The 20,397-nt window shown below is 45.4% G+C and overlaps 2 protein-coding genes and 1 pseudogene across 2 annotated transcripts; 2 read left to right on the top strand and 1 right to left on the bottom strand.

Annotated features, from left to right (window-relative positions):
- Positions 1–233: 233 nt before the first annotated feature.
- On the top strand, positions 234–1,869 carry LOC125547771 (UDP-glycosyltransferase 88A1 pseudogene; annotated as a pseudogene).
- A 4,326-nt stretch (positions 1,870–6,195) lies between these two features.
- Positions 6,196–10,633, top strand: RUS5 (root UVB sensitive protein (Protein of unknown function, DUF647)). Its single transcript, XM_048705552.2, has 15 exons — positions 6,196–6,397; positions 6,482–6,532; positions 6,698–6,840; positions 7,127–7,227; positions 7,475–7,533; positions 7,854–7,900; positions 7,969–8,047; positions 8,150–8,222; positions 8,316–8,405; positions 8,673–8,732; positions 8,829–8,942; positions 9,099–9,159; positions 9,252–9,376; positions 9,955–10,050; positions 10,125–10,633. The coding sequence occupies exons 1-15, from the start codon at positions 6,285–6,287 to the stop codon at positions 10,362–10,364; spliced, it is 1,452 nt and encodes a 483-aa protein (XP_048561509.2). The 5' UTR covers positions 6,196–6,284; the 3' UTR covers positions 10,365–10,633.
- A 122-nt stretch (positions 10,634–10,755) lies between these two features.
- On the bottom strand, positions 10,756–14,895 carry DDB2 (damaged DNA binding 2). The gene is made up of 11 exons (XM_048705550.2): positions 14,493–14,895; positions 14,017–14,107; positions 13,473–13,600; positions 13,233–13,355; positions 13,032–13,120; positions 12,831–12,951; positions 12,542–12,633; positions 12,082–12,211; positions 11,752–12,000; positions 11,442–11,638; positions 10,756–11,357 (listed from the first exon to the last, which is right to left on the bottom strand). Exons 1-11 carry the CDS (start codon positions 14,763–14,765, stop codon positions 11,132–11,134), a joined length of 1,719 nt encoding a protein of 572 aa, XP_048561507.2. The 5' UTR covers positions 14,766–14,895; the 3' UTR covers positions 10,756–11,131.
- Positions 14,896–20,397: the final 5,502 nt, after the last annotated feature.

The raw sequence follows: 20,397 nt of genomic DNA, 5'->3' as shown, positions 1-20,397 counted from the left end.
TCATCGGATGATCATCATATATCAGCATACAATATATACGGATAAAGTGAGCATCCAGGTTCGTTCTGTCTGCCACCTTGAAGTTCTAGAGTACGTAGAACCTGAGAAGGTTCGGTGCCCATTAGAGTGTCGGATGCATGCAAGTTCAAACACGGTCTCCACCTGACCTGAGCAACACGGTTGCGATCCATGTCGCGCCTGTATAAATGTCCAGTTCGTCTTCTTCACCTTCATCGATCACTTGCCATCCTTACTCTCCTGTGACATTTCAAACACAAACCTACACTCCACAAGCCACGTTCTTGTCGCCAACATGGACGGCACCAAAGCCAACACCACCATGATGATCAGTCCCCGGAAGCCGCGGGTGATGCTCTACTCCTCCCCGCTCATTGGCCACCTGGTCTCCATGGTCGAGCTCGCCAAGCTCTTCGTCGCCCGTGGGCTAGCCGTCACCATCGTCCTCATGGACCCGGTGTACGACACCGGCGCTACGGGGCCCTTCCTGGCCGGCGTCTCCGCGGCCAACCCCTCCATCTCTTTCCACCGTCTACCACAGGTCAAGCTCCTGGAGTCTGACCACTCCATGGTACCGGCCTTAGCTATCGCCCGCCACTCCAACCCGCACCTACGTGACTTTCTCACCGGCGCCTCCCCAGACGTCCTCGTGGTGGACTTCTTCTGCAGTGCCGCTGTGGACGTGGCCGCGGAACTCGGCATACCCGTCTACTTCTTCAACACCTCCGGCGCCCAGATCCTGGCTTTCATCATGCACCTCCCGGTTCTGCATGGTAAAAGCACGAGGAGCTTCCGGGAAATGGGCGAGGAAATCGTGCACGTCCCGGGGATCACCTCCTTCCCGGCGACCCACACCATCCAGCCGCTCATGGACCGTGACGGCGCGTCCTACAATGCGTTTCTAAACGTCAGCCTCAACCTGTTCCGGTCACAGGGCATCATCGTCAACACCTTCCGCTCGCTGGAGCCTCGTGCCATGGACACCATCCTCACCGGGCTCTCCGCCCCACCCGGCCTCTCGACACCCCCGGTCTACTGCATTGGGCCGTTGATCAAGTCAGGCGAGGTGGGCGTGAAGCGCGGCAATGAGTGCCTCACATGGCTGGACATGCAACCCAGTGCCAGTGTGGTGTTCTTGTGCTTTGGCAGCCTTGGCCGATTCAGCGCTAGACAAACCATAGAAATGGCCACTGGGCTGGAGGCTAGTGGACAGAGGTTCCTCTGGGTTGTGCGGAGCCCGCCAAGCGATGACACGACGACAGAGCCGGACTTGGATGTGCTGCTTCCAAAAGGTTTCCTAGAACGAACCAATGGCAAGGGCCTTGTCGTGAAGTCTTGGGCTCCACAAGGTGACGTGCTAGCACATCAAGCCGTGGGTTGTTTCGTGACACACTGTGGGTGGAACTCGGTGCTCGAGTCTATTATGGTTGGCGTGCCTATGGTGGCGTGGCCGTTATACGCGGAGCAGAGGATGAACGCTGTATTTCTCGAGGAAGAGATGGAGTTGGCCGTCCGGATGAAAGGGTATGACAAGGAGGTGGTGGAGGCTAAGGAGGTTGCCAAGAAGGTCAAGTGGATGATGGATTCAAAAGGCGGGAAGGTGCTCCGAGATCGGACTCTAGCGGTGATGCGGCAGGCGAAAGAAGCTCTCCTCGAGGATGGAGAATCAGTGGCGACATTGACAGGGCTTGTGGATGCGTGGATTCATGCTTGACATGTGCAACATCATTTATAATTGTTTGTGGAAATAAGGAGTGAGTGTTATATATTTCACTTTCAGGTGTGATTTTAGTTTCTTCATTTCTGTAACATGTACTGCCTACACATAATGGAGAAATTTCCATACATGCCACTCCAAGCTTCCCATATGCTGATATTTTGTCTAAAAAATTCACAGATCTATAACCCTATCAGATTCTTCTCGTATTGACTATCTTACCCCGTGAGTCTAGGGGGTGAGAAAATGGATAACAATGAAGGTAAACTAATAGATGTGGTGCATTTCAAACTCGACCATGGCCAATCTGAGAGGCGATCAGAAGTAAAAGTCCCCTACCCGCACCAGTTAATCTGCTTCCACGCCCCTGTCGGCGATGCCGTTGGCACACTTGATGTTCCGTTCTCCTGCGTGGTTCAGGCAAAGCCACATCGAGGACGCCGTGTCGAGCCTTGATCTCACATGTGGGAATTGACTGAACGTTCTAAAATTTCCCAGATGACTGATTAATAGCAAACGCAAATAAAATTTTGTATCAGTTGCTTACCACTATCAATATTTGATCATGTTGAAGATCCAAAACCCAATCGGATTCTTCTCAGATTGGCCAGAGGTCGAAGAATGGAGAGCATTGACGGTCTAGAAACCGATGTGGTGCGTTTTTACCCCGTTGTTGATTTTAGTGGCATCTTTGTATTCCTTAAGTTTCACCGTGTTGAACAATATATTCGGAAAAATTAGCAAAAATTCTAAAACAAATCTGAATTTTTTGCACATGAAAGTTGAGAAAATCTTCTAGGTGCGTGCTAAATCGAGGCGTAGAGCCCAATGGGCAAATCGGCCCATGGAAAACCACCCGGGCATTTGGTCGCTCGCTCGATGGGGATATTCTTCCCCAATTCTCATCCTTTCCTTGAGTGAGAGATCCACGGCTAGAGAGACCGTGGAGAAAATCCACGACTGGCGCACGAGAGGTAACGGTGCAAGGCACACTTAGCGACCTCCTCCGGTGATTACCCCAAGCACTACGCCTAGCGGTTTTTTGGACATGATCTCCTCCCTCTCCCCTGTCATCCAAATTGACGTGGTGATCTCCCCGTGGTGGGAGGAGAGGATCTCCAATGGCCATGGAAACCCCCCTGTGAAGGATTAGATCCCTGGGATGCTTTCTCCTTGCAACCAAATTAGGCCTAAGGAAGGGAGCTGACGAACGCTAGGGGAAGTGGTCCCGACGAAGGATTCGCTCAATCCAGGAGAAATGATCCAACGAACTTAATCATTCGCTGGAGGACAACCCTCCCAGCGAACACCCCCCCCCCCCCCCCCCCATACATCATCTCTGTGCCTGAACCATCAGGTAGGGCCAGAAAGAAAAGGCCATTTTGTTAGGATGCACTGCAAATTTTAGAACTGTTATTTTGGAACTCATTTGAGTGCAGAATAAAATGCAGTCACGTTCAATGATCAGGTATTGTACACCCTCAAACGAACAAAAAATAAAAAAAAAGCGTATATAAATTCCATGTGAGAAATGATTCAAAAACTGAAAATGTTAAAGATCAAAAAAAGAATTTTCCATTATCAAAATATAATAAAAATTCCTTGACATAAAAATACAAATGCCATGATCCAAATATTAAAATTGCTATGCTTCTGCATTTTCTTTGTTATGATCTCAATAATCAAAATGCCATGATCCAACTAATAAATTTGACATGCTATTAATAATAAAAATTGAAGAAAATATGCCCTAGAGGCAATAATAAAGTTGTTATTTATATTTCCTTATATCATGATAAATGTTTATTATTCATGCTAGAATTGTATTAACCGGAAACTTAGTACATGTGTGAATACATAAACAAACATAGTGTCCCTAGTATGCCTCTACTTGACTAGCTCGTTAATCAAAGATGGTTAAGTTTCCTAGCCATAGACATGTGTTGTCATTTGATGAACGGGGTCACAACATTAGAGAATGATGTGATGGACAAGACCCATCCGTTAGCTTAGAATAATGACCGTTTAGTTTTATTGCTATTGCTTTCTTCATGACTTATACATGTTCCTCTGACTATGAGATTATGCAACTCCCGAATACCGGAGGAACACCTTGTGTGCTATCAAACGTCACAACGTAACTGGGTGATTATAAAGATGGTCTACAGGTGTCTCCGAAGGTGTTTGTTGGGTTGGCATAGATCAAGATTAGGATTTGTCACTCCGTGTATCGGAGAGGTATCTCTGGGCCCTCTCGGTAATGCACATCACTATAAGCCTTGCAAGCAATGTGACTAATGAGTTAGTTGCGGGATGATTCATTACGGAACGAGTAAAGAGACTTGCCGGTAACGAGATTGAACTAGGTATGATGATACCGACGATCGAATCTCGGGCAAGTAATAGACCGATGACAAAGGGAACAACGTATGTTGTTATGCGGTTTGACCGATAAAGATCTTCGTAGAATATGTAGGAACCAATATGAGCATCCAGGTTCTGCTATTGGCTATTGACCAGAGATGTGTCTCGGTCATGTCTACATAGTTCTCGAACCCGTAGGGTCCGCACATTTAACGTTCGATGACAATTTGTATCATGAGTTATGTGATTTGATGAACCGAAGTTTGTTCGGAGTCCCAGATGAGATCACGGACATGACGAGGAGTCTCGAAGTGGTCAAGACATAAAAATTGATATATTGAAAGGTTGCATTTGGACATCGGAATGGTTCCGGGATGTTCGGGCATTTTTCCGGAGTACCGGGAAGTTACCGGAACCCCCCGCGGAGTTAATGGGCCTTCATGGGCCCTGGTGGAGAGAGGAGGCAGCGGCCAGATGGAGGCGCGCGCCCCCAAGCCCAAATCAAATTGGACTAGGGTTGGGGGGCGCCCCCCCCCCTTTCCTTCTCCCCTCTTCTCCCTTCCCTCCTTCTCCTAGTCGGAATAGGAAAGGGGGCCGAATCCTACTTGGACCGAGAGTCGAAGTAGGACTCCCCCCTTTGGTGCGCCCCCTCTAGGGTCGGCCTCCTCTTCCCCCCTCCTTTATATACATGGGAGGGGGGCACCCCAAAGGTACACAAAAGTTTCTCTTAGCCGTGTGCGGTACCCCCCTCCACAGTTACACACCTCAGTCATATCGTCGTAGTGCTTAGGAGAAGCCCTGCGCCGGTAACTTCATCATCATCGTCGCCACGCCGTCGTGCTGACGAAACTCTCCCTCGCCCTCAACTGGATCAAGAGCTCGAGGGACGTCATCGTGCTGAACGTGTGCTGAACACGGAGGTGCCGTACGCTTTGGGTCGTGAAGACGTTTGACTACATCAACCGCGTTACTAAACGCTTACGCTTTCGGTCTACGAGGGTATGTGGACACACTCTCCCCGCTCGTTGCTATGCTTCTCCTAGATAGATCTTGCGTAATCGTAGGAATTTTTTGAATTACTACGTTCCCCAACAAAAATACCATGCTATTAAAAATAAATTTCCATGTACATATCAAATTTTACGATGAGAATGATTCAAAAACTGAAAATGCTATAGAGCAAAAAGGAATTGCCCATGATCAGAAGAGAATAAAAATCCATGGCATAAAAATAAAAATGCCATGATCCAAAGAAAAAAATTGCCATGCTACAATATTTTCTGCCTTGATCACAATGGTGAAAATGATATGATCCAAATAATAAAACTACCCTATTAGTAGTAAAAATGTCATGCTCTTCAGAACTTTCATGGTCTAAAGAAATAAAAATGTCATCATTTTAATAATAAAAAATTACATAGAATAAATAAATAAAAATGTGATGTTACCTACACTAAGACTACCATGGTCTGATTAAATAAAAATTCCATGGTCTAAAAAAATAAAAAAATCCATGATCTAACTGAGAAAAATGCCATGGTCTAAAATAATAAAATGCCATCGTTTTAATAATAAAAATGCCATAGTCTAAAAAAACTTAGAATGCCATGCTACCTACACTAAACTACCATGGTCTAATTAATGAAAATGCCATGGTCTAACAAATAGAAGTGCCATGATAGCTTTGTCATGTGAACATATAGTTTTTTTTAGGAAATTTGGTTCTTTTTGAAAAATATGTCAAATTAAAAGAAACCATGGCAACTAGTTTGACATGGCAAAATGTGGAGGGGACAAATATTCTATGAAGAGTTTTGTAATGGGCATTATACAAGAAATTGCCCATGAGGCAAGACCCTATAATACACACATTAGCATATAGAAAAAAAAACACAAGTTTTGAGTCGACAAAAGCAAAAACAAAAAAATCATACTTCAATGTGGAATACATGGCAAAGAAAAATTGCCAATGGCAAAATTTTGCCAGGGGACAAAACATTGTTGTCCTTGGTGCTTTCGCTGGGAATTCCGTCCGAGCGAACGTTCGCCAAGTAATATTTCCGTTTTAAAAGGGAAAATAACTGATACTACTACTAGAAACAAACCAGTGGACTGTAAGCTGCGCTGCCTATCCTTCCACGGTTTCCACCTACCCACCGGTCAGCTCAGTCCACGGCACCGGAGCATGCTCTCCGTCGGCGGCCGCTTCCAGGGCGGAGCTCCCCCATGGCGACGGCCCCGGCCACGCTCGCGCCTGGCGTCTCCGCCGGCCTCCAGCAGCGGCGCCGGCGACTCCGAGTTCGACCCTCGATTTCACCGCTCCCTTTCTTGAATTCCTGCCGCAATTTCTCATTTTGATGGAAACGTGTCTGGCTCCTGCAGAAAGGCCAGACCTTTGCTCGTGGAGAGGTACCGCGACGGCGCCGCCAAGAGGTCTCTTCTCTTCTGAAATCCATGTGTTTGCTGATACGCCTGACTGAATTTGTTTGCTGATACGCCTGACTGAATTTGTTTGCTGATACGCCTGACTGAATTTGAAGAGTTATCATGTCTGTATTTGCGACGAGTTTCTCATCGTCTGATTGATGTGGCGAACAGGTATATGTTGGACGGCGACTCTAAGCTGCAAGTTCACTGGGAGAAGCATGATGAATCTTCGATGAACACTGTCGAAGATGAAAAGGCGAATTCTTCGATTCCCCGGGCTGTTAGTGATTTTGTGCTTCCAGCAGGTTTTCCAGGTGAATGCTGGTATCCCTCTGTGGTTTGGTTATGCATCTATGCATTACTTTTGCTCTTTGTCATGGAGTATGAACTGTGGAGGTTCAGGTTTACAATCTAGGAAATGCAGTGATTGAGGTGTTTTCTAATCATAATGCAGCAAACAAATTGTTTTGCTAGTTCTCTCAGTATGCTGCATAAGAGGTCATTATTGCAATTTGCAAAGTTGCAGACTGACACAATGTCTGAAACTATATACCAATTCTCAAACCTATAACTCTCTGCTGTCCCTCGTTTATATTTCAGAATCTGTCTCGGATGATTACCTGCAGTACATGCTATTGCAATTCCCCACAAACGTGACAGGATGGATCTGTCACACGTTGGTTACATCAAGTCTTCTGAAGGTATCCCATAATCTATTAATCAAGATGTTTGCAGAAGTAAACAATGTTGTAGTGACTGAAAAGATGGGTTGATACATCTTACGTGATGTGGTATATGATCATATGGATTGCATTATTTGATAGCTCCGAAATGGCTTCAAGATTTTGCCACGTGCTCTCAAACAATCGTAGTCTGAAAAGACTTCCAAGTCATGATCTTCAATTATTATGTCAAAACTGATGATTAGCTGATCATAGATTGGCACAGGCTGTAGGTGTTGGGTCCTTCACAGGAACTTCAGCAGCTGCTGCTGCCGCTGCTATCAGGTCATTACCATCTTTGTTATGTTTTATAGGCTATTAAGAAACCCGGAACTTTAGTATTAATTTATGTTCTTTGGAAGACAAAGAATCTTCGTATAAGTTTTAGCTTAGTTATGTTTCATCCTGATTTGATCACTATTATTATATTTGTATACACAACTCATGTCTTAACCAAATAATGTATCAACAATTCAACATACCAGAGGGCACATACCAACATGCTAACAGTCAACAAGAAACATGAATGCAAGTGGATCAGCTCATTTTATGCTCGTGGTTAACTCACCTACTTTGTATTTGCTGATGTAAATCCTCTTCTGTAGATGGGTATCAAAAGATGGCATCGGAGCTTTTGGGCGTCTTCTTATTGGTATGATTATGCCTGACTATTTATTCAGAATATTTTGTCCTGGAATATCAATGAATGACTTGTTTTAGGTGGACGATTTGGAACACTTTTTGATGATGACCCAAAGAAGTGGCGGATGTATGCTGATTTCATTGGGAGTGCTGGAAGGTTCATGCACTAACTCTGTTAAATTATAACAGCAAATGTATAAAATCAAGTGAAGAAGCAAACCCCGCTTAATATCATCTATTTATCTGTGCAATATGGCAGCATCTTTGATCTCACCACTCCTCTCTATCCTGGCTACTTCCTCCCACTTGCATCATTGGGGAATCTTGCAAAGGTATATTGAAAGCAGCACATGTGACTAAAGCCTGACTCGAACTTTGTAGAGAGCTCCCTTAGAAAATGATTTGACTCTGGACTTCTTAAGCAGGCTGTAGGAAGAGGATTTAGAGATCCTTCCAATCGTGTTATCCAAAATCACTTCGCAAAATCTGGAAATCTAGGGGAGATTGCTGCGAAGGTACTAGCTATTTCAGTACTCTTCTCTCTAATAGTCAGTTCAGTGTCCTATTGTTCAGTCAATTCTGTGAAACCGCAGAAAAATGGTACTGGTTGTATAGGAAAAAAAAATTATTATGAGTATCCAAGAGTTCCTTTGGAGTTTCATGATCAAATGGACTTAAAACTTCTTCCATTATGCACCAATCATGTTTTTTGGTTCATTACTAAAAGATCTTGCTGAATATTTTGCAAAATTTTCACCAAGCAAATGTTATGTTTTTTTCAGGAGGAAGTATGGGAAGTAGGAGCTCAGCTGGTAGGCCTTTCTATAGGTGTACTTATTCTGGTAATACTATTTATTAAGTTCTCTTTATTTGTAATAACCAACCTCCTTCAAGTATAACAACCTTGAACTTTCCTCACTGTTTGTATTTCATTCCAGGACACGCCAGGTATACAGTCTTCATACTTAACTCTTACTCTGACATGGCTGGGTGTTCGTCTTCTGCATCTTTGGTTTCGCTACCAGTCCCTAGTAGTTCTCAAGTTCCGCACAGTAAGGTGCTGGACTTAAATTATGTTTGCTCAATTTAATAAAGCTCCATGTTTGCACTTTTAGACCATGTATTTTCACCCATATACACAAGTATATAATATTAGTGTACTGGTTTTTAATTCATTGCCTTTATACCCTCTTCATGTCTATTGGTAGGTTAACCTAAAACGTGCTCGGATTCTTGTGAGGTCACATGTTGCAAATCATACAGTTCCTGGTGACATGTTCTTCACTTCTTGATTTTGCGTTTTTTTTTTCTTGGTTGCTTTTGGAAAAATTGTTGATACTTGTTTTATCCTTCTGTTCTAGGCTATGTTGCTTGCAATGAGGAAGAGAATATTTTAACATGGGAGAGATTCTTGCAACCCCGAATTTCTTTTGGTGTGCCCATGGAGAGGATGCTCGGTGGAGAGGAATCCACTCACATGGACATGGTTTGTATCTTTAGCAATTTTTTTCTTTTATGGTATGAGTTTTCGGAATGCAAAACTGGGAAGTTGTTTCTTGACTTCATCATTACAATGTTTTTTGTAGTTGAGCTTCCTTGGTAACTAGTAGAACTGAAGGGACAAAAGGGAGTTTGCTTTGTTAAATATCTACATAGCGATATGTATAGTCGTAACAATTGTTTAAGGACTTGTCCAACACCTAATTTCCAGTGAGGCACTGTCATCGATTTGCACCCAGTTTTAAACGTAAAAATGCAACATCAAGTGGAACTCACAGCCAGAATCTTGTAAATTTGCCTGCCACGCCAAGCTGCAAACTTCTCCCCATTAATGCAGTCATTTCACAATAGTGTCGTGAAGTAAAATATCTTGCATCAAAGACAATGCAAAATTAGTCAGTGTGAGCATAAACCAGCTGTATCAGTCTGGTAGAGTTGAAATCACCAGAGCCATTTGCTGGTGGTTGCCTTTCAGTTTCCGAGTGGTACTTGCAACCAATTTCATAACTCCACATATGGCTTTTGGTACCACTTGCTCATGCGTGTTCTGAACTCCCAAAACAGGTGAATATGCTGCTGAAGCTATACAAGAATGAGAAGTACATCCTCTGTGTTGAGCAGCTTGGGTCAGAAGAGGCAACATACCTGGTTACATTCAAGGTAAAGTACTGCTAAACATCGGTGTATGGAAATAATTATGCATCATGAATCAACAAATGCATGCTTGTTTTCAGGAGGCGGCAACGAGCATGTCGGTCCTAAGGAGCCTATGGCAAGCCCACTGGCTTCACCAAAATCGACTGAAGGAGGACGACGTTTTCGCCTGGCTAGAAGAGAGCCTCGCTGCATTGGAGGATGGGTTTGCAAACTTCATCAAACAGATGGAGGAAGCTGGCTGGGATCAAAGCCAAATCTTCTTGAAGGTGCCAAAAGAACCTGTCTTGGTGTTGGAACACCTTGACCAGGAGGTGTGAGATGACAGATGGATCATTTTTGGGGTTTGACCAATGCTAACCAAATCAGTTCCAACCGAACAACAAACTGAAGCTCAAAGCCTCTGATGGTAGATGCTTAGTGAGCTAGTAACAGTCTACAATGAAAGAAACATTGTTTGGCATGTGGCTCAATGTTTTGTACTGTCAAAAACAGAAATTCACGGTTAATCTAGCATCACTCAGCAGTCAGTATAGTGGCATATTGGTGGATTTCTGACCCAGTGACATAATCTCAGGCATTCACATGATGGCACACTGTTGTCCAGTTGCTATAGTTAGTTACTTTGCTTAGACATACCATTTGTGCATATTAATTGCTTAACTTCGTGGACAAGAAGCAGACAACAAACACTGAAACACATATGGCAAATGGTCAGTAACTTGTGTTCGAAACTGCATTCAAGCAACTGAGTAGAAGCAGATATAAGGAGGCATATATACACATATTTTAACCCCTAAAGCACACCAGGATGCAAAAGCAACACATACCTAATTCTAAATGTTTATTGCTTAAGATGGCTGTGGCATACTGCCATAGTACCACAAGGCTTCAGCACATCAGGATTCAAAAGCAACACAAAACTAACTCTGTTTGTTGCTTAAGATGATCGTGGTATACTACCACAGGGCTTCAGCGTGTTAAGCTAGGACTAAGACGGGAGATGGTACCCAAAATGAGCTCCAGCAGCGGCTGTCAATAGGTTCTTTCTGCCAAAATAGCTGCTGCACTAACTACATCTATATCATCAAGCTTTGGATTTGCCCTTTCCCTTTGCCGTATGAGTGAAGCGAGTCTTCTTCGCCTTCTTGCTCTTTCCACCACCACCATCCGAGTCGTCATCACTACTGTTGTCGTTCTTGCCATCTGGTTTCTTCCGTGAACCTGACCCGTATACATATTCCTTGACCTTCTGGCTGGTCCTCTCTTCCGTGGGATCGATGTCATTCTTTGGTTTCCAAATGAAAATGGACCTGCATGGACAGAACCTCGTAAGGGTGAAGAAGATCTAGCATTGGTAGATATGATGCTGGGTAAATACAGATCGAATGGTCTACCTTGAGCTTCCTGTGGCTAGGATATCATCTTGAGGATGTAGCTTGTTCACTGGGCTGATAGTGGTTATGTCGGGGTCCATCACCTCGGCCAGAAGCTTCCCAGTGCTGGTGTCTATGAAATCAATGGGATGTAGAGCAACCCCATTGTAGTTTTCACTTATGTAACGACCAATAACTGCAACTGTTTCTGAGTAATCCTGCAGAACAATAACATTTCATATCAAAGTTGGCATGTTGCTTTTTGCAACTTGGCAACAAAAACAAAATGGAAGGAAAAAAAAAGGGAAACAATTCATAGCTAGAACTGAACCTTTGGATCCCACTCTGCTTTGAAGGGAGTCAAATGACGATTGAAATCATGGCTGTGAACAATTTCTCTACTTGGGGATTCCAGATTACCAAAAATATAATCCCAAACACGAATTCGATTGTCCTGACATGTTGTCATGATCTTATTCCCACTTCGTGGAGAAAAATATCCTGAATTAACAACCCGTCCATGAGCAAGGCTGGCAAGAGCGGACTTGGGATCAAGTTTCCTTGTATCCCAAATACGGGCCTACAATCATAGAGTGATGTGAATTATTAGATATCGGGTAAAGAAAGGGATTTGTATGTATGCATAGCAGAGCACACTCACAAAGTGGTCATTCCCGCTGCTCAGAAGAACTTCAGGTTGTGCAGGGTTGCAATGAAGGCCAGTTACCTTGCTACCTTTTTTATGTATAAGAACTGGTTGCCCAATTCTTTCCTTCGACCGTCTATCCAATCTGCAAGAATTAAGGTGTAAAACATACATATAGCTAACAAGGCAAGATACTCTGATACGGCAAAGGCGTATATGGTATATGTCACATATGACAATGTACAGTCATATCTCTGAATCACATATGGCAGTATACGTCTATATCTTGAACTCAAATAAAAATAGAAACTCATCACTGATAACTTCATTTGGAATTGAGTTCCCAAGAAAATGCATGGAATAAGCCATATTAACATCCAAGTCAACAGTTTCAAAAGAAGCTGCATATACTGCATGTAAGCTATTAATTTCAGAGAAGGTATGAAAAAGCTCCTGGGGATACTCATTTACTCACAAGTAAAGAAACCCAAAACTATCTGCCACCAAAAGAAGACCTTTCTCGGTGTTTAAGTCCATCCCATATATCATGCGCCAAGTGCTTGGACCCTGTTAAAAGCAACAAACAGGGGTGATTAAATCAAGTCCAAAGTGGATGCCAAAAAAAATTCAGAACTATGCAAAGAAATGTTCACCTAACACAGCACAAGATGTATAAAGATAATATCAAAATGCAATGTGTACAAAATCCATTTTAGCGCAGCAATCTGTATAAGCTTGATCAGAAAGCAATGGGGAAAACTTACACTCCAACCATCTGGGTTAAGATTTAACAAGGGCGAGCCAATTCCAGTGTCTAAGTCTGTGCTGCTGATAGTCCCATCAGACGAAGCTGTGTATAGCACTCCATCATTGGTGGTGTCGAACCTGAATAAGATCATATCAAATTGCCACATTTCACCCTTGGAGAACAGAACTGATAATAGCCATCAAGCTAATGCTCTTACTTCATACTGTTCAGAATGCAGGAGTGCACAGAATCATAAGTGATCTTCTCATGCAACTTAACATAATCCCAAATGCCTAGTAGCCCTTTCTGTGGAAGAAAAAGAAAGGGGAAATTTTTAGTCACCTAAAAATACCTGCAATGTGACCATACTTACAAGGAACTAAGTGGACAACACAGCCAGGTGGTAGGACCGTAATACCTTGTCTCCTGATAAAAGCACATTGTTCTTGGTTGGATGAAATTCCAGGCAGGTCACACGTCTTTGGTGAAACTTTATGTTGCCACACTCCAATTGATTAGGTACCAGAAACCGAGGCTTAACCTAAAATTAGGGAGAGGAATTTATTTTAAACATAATTTGTACTAGAGAAAGCAGTGATATTTAGTGCTGCAACTGATAATGATGCGGAAAAAGGACAGTGGTCATCAACTCACGAACCATGGAGATCTTGCCTTTGACTTGACTCTGGAAGACATAATCCAGTGAAGTGTTTGTGTTCCTTCTAGGGGCTGGGATAACACCATGCTCCATTGCTACCCTGTGTGGGCAAGTCAAGGTCGTATGGCCTGCAAAGTGCAAACGGCGAAACCACCAGTGACCCTGAAAGTCTCCATCCATGCCAAGCTTTCGAGTAGTAAATGCCAAATGCATAAGTTACTATTAAACACTCAAAAGGAAACAGCAATCAGAGATTCATGTCTGCAGATACATGAGAAAATGGTATGTGGAGGTTCATCAATACTGAACTATTTTTATCCATCTTATCTCAATAGAAACGCAGACTTTTTTCAGAACTATCTGGAACAAGCAGTTAGTCTAAAGTCTAAACTCCAGTGAGTATGCACACAAGGAAGTACTAATTCATAAAACAGAGTTCCTGAGCTGTCCTCTTCTCACTGGGATATATACTGCTAGTGTCTACTTCCCAGAGCACAAACGAACAAACAAACAAGCAAGCGAGCGTAGTTACGGATATCAGGACCTGGCATCTTGCATAGGAAGCAAGGCTTCATGGGGCAATCGATGTACACCGCGCCCTTGAACCCTGCCTCATGCCCTGTCTTCTTGCACACCTGCAACCAGACATAACAGAGCACACATCAAAATTACTACAGTAAAAGAACACTCAAAAGTTCAGACACCATCAAGGATAAAAAATTTCCCAACAAAGAAGCTTGAAACGATGCTCAAGTGGGCAGATCCTAAATTAGTCCTGATAAATGCAGAATGAAGCAGCCATTTCCACAGCAAACGCAAGGGGAAGCAACCGCCTCTGCTCTGAACTGAACTCCCAAAACATCCGCGGAGGCTAAGCGACTGCGGCACGGAACTTCAGCCCGAAATCTCGGAAATACACATTCTTTACGGGAAATCGTGGACAGCGCGTGGCAAAATCGGGAGCAAAATGCTCCGAGAAAACAGGGGAAACCCCGGCGGCGGCGGCCGGCCGGAAACTACCTTGCAGACTTTCTTGAGGCTGATGGTAATCGGTCCCTTCCTGCCGCCCCTCCCCGCTGCTGCGGGGGACTTCCTGGCCGCTGGCTCGTCGGCGACCGCCTCTTCCTCCTCCTCTTCGGAACCCTCGACCTCCATCTCCTCCTCTTCCTCGTCGCCGCCGTCGTCGTCAGAGGAGGACGAGGAGGAGGCGTCCTGCTGCTCGTCGGAGGACTCGTCGGCCGCGCGGCGGCGGCTGCGGTTGTGGACGAAGCGGGCGCGGGCGGGGGCGGCCATTGTGGGCCCCGTGTGTCGGCGAGGCGGCGGAGGGGGGCCTGGGGAAGCGGGAAGAGCGAGGGGAAGGGAGGAAGGTGTGTGGTGTGGGCAGAGACGCGACGGCGGGGAACCAAAGCGGTTGGGGTGCTTGGGGTCGGTTGGGCTCGCGCCGTTTGGGCTTGTGCAAGGCAGTGATCTAGGGCACACCTTGGCTGGCTTTCTCAAGAAAAAATTGCTTATATTTCCTCTGTACAGGTTTATAAATCTCACTTATATATTTTATCAAAATTTTAATTATAGATTTAACTAGAAAAATATAAGTCATACGTCATAAAATTCATATCATTGAATTTGTATTCGAAAGAAATTCTGAATTGTATTCTTTTTATACATATACTGCCTTAGTCCGAAATTACTTAAATTAATTTAATTTTTATTCAGAAGAATGTATCTAGTATTTAATTAATTAAATTTAGGGCCAGAGTACGACACAGTATATGAAGGGGGCTAATAAACCTGGGCAAAGGGGTGCCTTGCAAATAAAGTTTTGTTGAAAAAAAATTCCTAAAAAGAAGTGTGGTTGCAAAAAAAAGATTATTAATCCAAAGCAAAGTACGACGGCAACAAATAACAAAAAAAATCAATTGCGACAAATACAAAATAGAAAATAAAACTAAAATAGGTAAAAGAAAAAAGTTGACTAAACCTTAGAAGAGATGGAGGCATCATTTCTACTCTCTATCTCTATCTTTATCTTTACTACCTCCCCTTCATCCAACCTTTCTCGTATGATAATCAATCACCTTAATTTACTAATCTTCTGAACCAATTTCACTTTAATTTATTATCAAACTTCTCATCACAATATTAATGTAAATCACAGTAGGATTTGATAAACATATTTACACAATTGCATTAATATGGGTAGGTAAATCACAAGTTAACGTACTACCCCTTCCATCTCAAATTACTTGTCGTTCAAATGGATGTATCTAGCACTATTTTAGTGCTACCGAAAAAGGCTTTACGCCCCGCTTTATAAAAGGTGGCAAAAGTTGTGTTTGCTTAGTGTCCCATGACAGCCCTTCTAAAAAAATGGTTGTCTATCATATTTTTGGTCTTTGTTTGGTTTCTTGTGAAAAAATGATTGCAAGTGAGCATGAAGGATTCCTTGACAGAAAATTCACAAGCTAGTTCTTGCCAACATTAGCTAGGACCAAAGGGGACATAAACCAAATATACCCTGAAAAAAGTTATATCACCTAAACTTATGTTGACATATGTATAAAGTACCCTTTTGCCTCCTCATGTGAGTACACGCGCAATTAGGGTTTCTTGACCTCCCGTCGGTGCCGCCATCGGTCTGCTTCGTCTCCAGTGGCCTTAGGTCCATGGAGCGAGTGGTGGACCTCGGGCCTTGCTAGTGAGAGGGTTCCTACTTCATTGTAGGTGCTTTTTCAAGGTCGATTAGGGTTTCTGGCATGCTTAGAAAGGCATGGTGGCGGCAGCTCCCTGAAGATAGAGTAAAGACCTCCCCGCCTTGCCCCTGTTCCAGCGGTGCGTCTAGCATCATCGTAGGGCGTGTGAAGGTGTGCCTCCGACAAATCCTGTGGGCTTCAGTCGGTATTGGTCTATGATGGATGTCCGTGGATCCATTCTTTCTTCGTGTGTCTATAAGTTGGATCCTTCCGGTCTACGCAGTGACAATTGATGTTTTAGTGCACTGGTCATGTGGGGCCTTAGTACGACGTCTTTCCAAATGTCTATTACAACAAGTTTTTCCGGCTTTGGCAAGGCAGGGGCAATGACGGCAGCGCTCCTTCGGCTCGCTCCGATGGGTGTCGTCGCTAAGTGGTCTACGAATCTGGATATAATTTTTATTATTTTTTATGTTCTTTGTACTGTCGTGACATGTGATAAATAGATGGGAAATTTTTCCTTCAAAAAATAATAATAATATGAAGTGTTTGCATTTACGATAACTTGATAAAGATGTTCCTGTAGGCGGCTCATTCGACCGCAAAGGCAATGACTAATGCCGGACATGCGAATGTGACGACTTGTTTGCATGCATGAGAGATGCCAGCCAAATATCACATTCGCTGACTTGGTCTCCCTGAACCAGTTTGGCGACAACAATTTCTTCGACATCTCCCTCTACCATAGCTTGAGTTCCTGCCAATGTCGGTTAAGGGACGACCTAGGTGCATCAAGGGGTCGTGTTGCGCGGCCAACATGATAACCCTAGATGCACGGACCCTTACGGGACTTTTACAAAATCTCCTTCTAACTACCCCCCCCCCCCCCCCCCTGATTTTGGGATGGGATGGGCTCCATCCTCTTTCAATCTTAAATCTTATTGGTCCACAGTCGATAGTCCGTTAAACCCATAGAAGAACTCCCCGTTGATGTAGCATTACTCATGCCGCAGTGTCTAAGCAAGCTCAAGGCATTGGGTGGCTGTGCTAGAACAAATGTCAAGATTTTCTCAAATTAATATTGGACCAACACATGTTCTAGCCACGTACCCTATTGTTGAACCACCTTGGCGCGCCTTCATGCCCGGTTGTCGCCATACCTAGGGCACATTTGGTCCATTTGTCGTGTTCATATTGTTAAACCATTAGAATGTTAAATTGTTAGATGAATGTTAAAAATATACATAACTGGAGTAATATATTAAAAACTTATTAAAAAACTCAGCATGACTTTCACTAAAAGTGAATCAAATTGGGTGCCAGAAAATTGGTGAATCAACATTTCATCAAAACATTGACACTTATGTACATTTTCCTGAAAAAGAAACCACACAACGCAATACACATATCACAAAAAAATTCCTTGGCTTGATGGTTGTTACCACATGCATGTCATACACACATAATCATTCATACATACATGAAGAAATTGAAAACAATGTGGAGTCTTTTCATATGATGACGTGGCTCCTATCCATGCTTCAAGATTTGTGCTACGAATCGGACGACAACCAATGCGTTCACGCCCAGAGACAAAAATCTAACATGAGATCTTTAGTGTTTCGGTAAATTAGCAAAACAAGAAGGGTCTAACATGACATCACCCCTCTGTTTGTGGTCCTCACGTTGTCAACTACGCTCTCTTCCTTCCCAGTGTGTCGCTGCCGTTGTCAACGTTGTCTCGTGTTGTTTGTCTAGCCCAAAACCACGTTGCCACACCCAGCCCCGCTTCTGATGTATTGAGAAGAGCAACTAATTAACGAGTGCTCCTTCGGAAGCCTCGCAATGATCAGCGCCATTTGGCGCGTTCTCAGCCATTCGCCACGTGTCGTGCTCTGGGCGCTCCCTCCGAATTTTATTTTTTAAATTTTTTTACACGTGTTTTTCGGCTTTTTAAACGGTTTTTTCTCTGGGTTTTTCCAACGTTTCAGTTTTCTACCAGTCTTCCTTAGCTTTTAGGTAAAAAAAATCGTTTTTTTTGCGCGAATAAAATGAGTTTTCTTTTCTGGATACATTTTTCGAGACGTCATATAAGTACACGTAAAGTTTGGATGGCATGTATAGAAATTTCTCTATTGTGTGTTGATAGTACATGTTACAGAGAGGAAGGAACAAAAATCACACTTTTAAGACTCAATGCTCACTACTTATTTCCATGATCATTTATAAATGACGGTGCACATGTCAAGCTTTAATCCACGCATCCACAAAGCCCATCATGGTCGCCTCTGATTCTCCACCCTCGAGTAGAGCCTCATTCGCCTGCGGCATCACCGCTAGAGTCCGCTCTCGGAGCATCCTCCCGCCCTCCGAATCTATCATCCACCTGACCTTTTTGGCAATCTCCTTTGCCTCCACCACCTCCTTGTCTTATCCTTCCATCACAACAGCCAACTCCATCTCTTTCTCGAGGAACACCGCATTCATCTTTTGCTCCGCGTACAATGGCCAGGCCAGCATAGGCACACCTGCCATAGTAGACTCGAGCACCGAGTTCCACCCGCAGTGTGTCACAAAACTTCCCATAGCATGATGTGCTAGAACGTCACCTTGTGGTGCCCATGACTTTTTTTTTGAAATAGACGCAGGAGAGCTGCGTATTTCGATTGATTAGAAGAAGCGGTAAAGAAACCGATGCTCCGTTAATTAAGGGAAACTGAGCTAAAACCTTTACAAAGAGTACACCACACCTAGGCTCGGGCACAACAGGACATACAGGAGACAGCTACGAGCATGTAAGACGACATCACCGTCGCCGGAGAGAAACGACATGTCCGACGAAAGAGGAGCGAACAAGTGCCTCTCCGACCCCGAGAGGGCACCCAACCTGACTCGCCTGGCGCCGCAAGCATGTCGTGTGCGCACCAAGTGCCCACCACCATCGCCCCCGACGGACATGTCACCGAGGGGAGCTCCTGCCGCATTCCTGCCGACCAACGACCAGCCCAGACGGATGCACCACCAATGGCACCAAGCACACCAAAACGCTGCCCGCTTCAGATCCACCGCGCCACCACTATCAAGTGCTCCGAGCATCCAACTTGGCTCCAAGGCAATGCTTTCAACAAAGTAATGACGCCAATGGCGCCACCATTACACACGGTTTTCACCGGGAGACAAGTACTCGAAGCAGGGAGAGGTGTCGGATCCCCTCGATGGCGCCTCCAACAAGGCAAAATCACACCCGAAGGCATCATTCGCCACCAGCCCAGACCGAAGTCGAGCATGACTTTTGTCAGGGAGCCGAGCACCTATGCCGGAGACGGCGTCTCCAACACACCACCACCAAACCGGAGCAGCAGACGCCACCTGCTACACCGCCGAAGAACCAGCCGAAGCGCCGCTGGCACGCAAGCCAGAGCAACCCGAAGGCCGTGCCCCGACCATGCCACCGCGGACCACCATCCCTACAGGAGCCACCAAGCAACCCGACTGCAGACAGTCGCCGGCTGACCCACCTCCGGGCCTCCGGCCGCCAAATTCCGGATCTGGCCGCTCCAGGCCAGAGGCCGCCCGCCGCCCGCGCCCCTAGCAACACCGCCAGCCATCGATCTGGACCACCTCCAGATCCACCACGCCCGCCGCACCGACGACATCCCAGCATCACGCTGGAGGAGAGAAGCAGGGCCGCTGGCGAGCGCCCGGGCCACCACCACCCTCGCCGGACCAGATCTGAGCAGGGGACGCCCCGAACCGTCGCGAGCAGGCATCACGGGCGGCCACCACGCTGCCCCCGCAGCCGTAGCGGCGGCGCCACCGTCGAGAGCCCCTGGGGCCGCCGCCCCAGCTTCCTGGCGCGGAGCCCTGCCGCGGCACCGCCGCCCGTAGCTCCATGCCTCCGCCGTGTCACCGCGTAGATCTGGATGACATCTCGCTGCAGCACGGCACCTCGCGCCCGTGCCCCGCGCCCAAAGCTTCCCTGCCGCCACCTTCCTTGGGTCAGCCCGAGCTTCGCTGGGATGAGCCCTCCGGCGGCGGCGGGACGAGAGGAGGAGAGGAAGAGAGCTGCGACGGCTAGGGTTGTCTCCCCCGAGCCGCCAGGGAGGCGACGCGGGGGTCTGGTGCGCTATTGGTGCCCATGACTTCACAATGAGGCCCCTGCCCTTTGTCCGGTCCAGGAAACCCTTCGGAAGCAGCACATCCAAGTCTGGCTCTGTAGTTGTGTCATCGCTTGG

This window comes from Triticum urartu, chromosome 3A, assembly GCF_056163025.1.
Source record: "Triticum urartu cultivar PI428250 chromosome 3A, HENAU_Tu73, whole genome shotgun sequence".
In the NCBI taxonomy this organism is placed as follows: Eukaryota; Viridiplantae; Streptophyta; class Magnoliopsida; order Poales; family Poaceae; genus Triticum; species Triticum urartu.
The sequence above is the reverse complement of the archived record's forward strand: the minus strand, read 5'-3'. Positions and strand labels throughout refer to the sequence as shown.

Bases quoted from the DNA above. Each gene is read 5' to 3' on its own strand.
- RUS5 (XM_048705552.2), top strand. From the start codon at position 6,285: ATGCTCTCCGTCGGCGGCCGCTTCCAGGGCGGAGCTCCCCCATGGCGA. The intron at 8,048-8,149 runs GTTCATGCACTA...GCAATATGGCAG, and splicing joins TTCATTGGGAGTGCTGGAAG to CATCTTTGATCTCACCACTC. The intron at 10,051-10,124 runs GTAAAGTACTGC...GCTTGTTTTCAG, and splicing joins CATACCTGGTTACATTCAAG to GAGGCGGCAACGAGCATGTC.
- DDB2 (XM_048705550.2), bottom strand. From the start codon at position 14,765: ATGGCCGCCCCCGCCCGCGCCCGCTTCGTCCACAACCGCAGCCGCCGC. The intron at 12,952-13,031 runs GTAAGAGCATTA...GATCTTATTCAG, and splicing joins TGCATTCTGAACAGTATGAA to GTTCGACACCACCAATGATG. The intron at 12,001-12,081 runs GTGAGTGTGCTC...CTATGATTGTAG, and splicing joins GCAGCGGGAATGACCACTTT to GCCCGTATTTGGGATACAAG.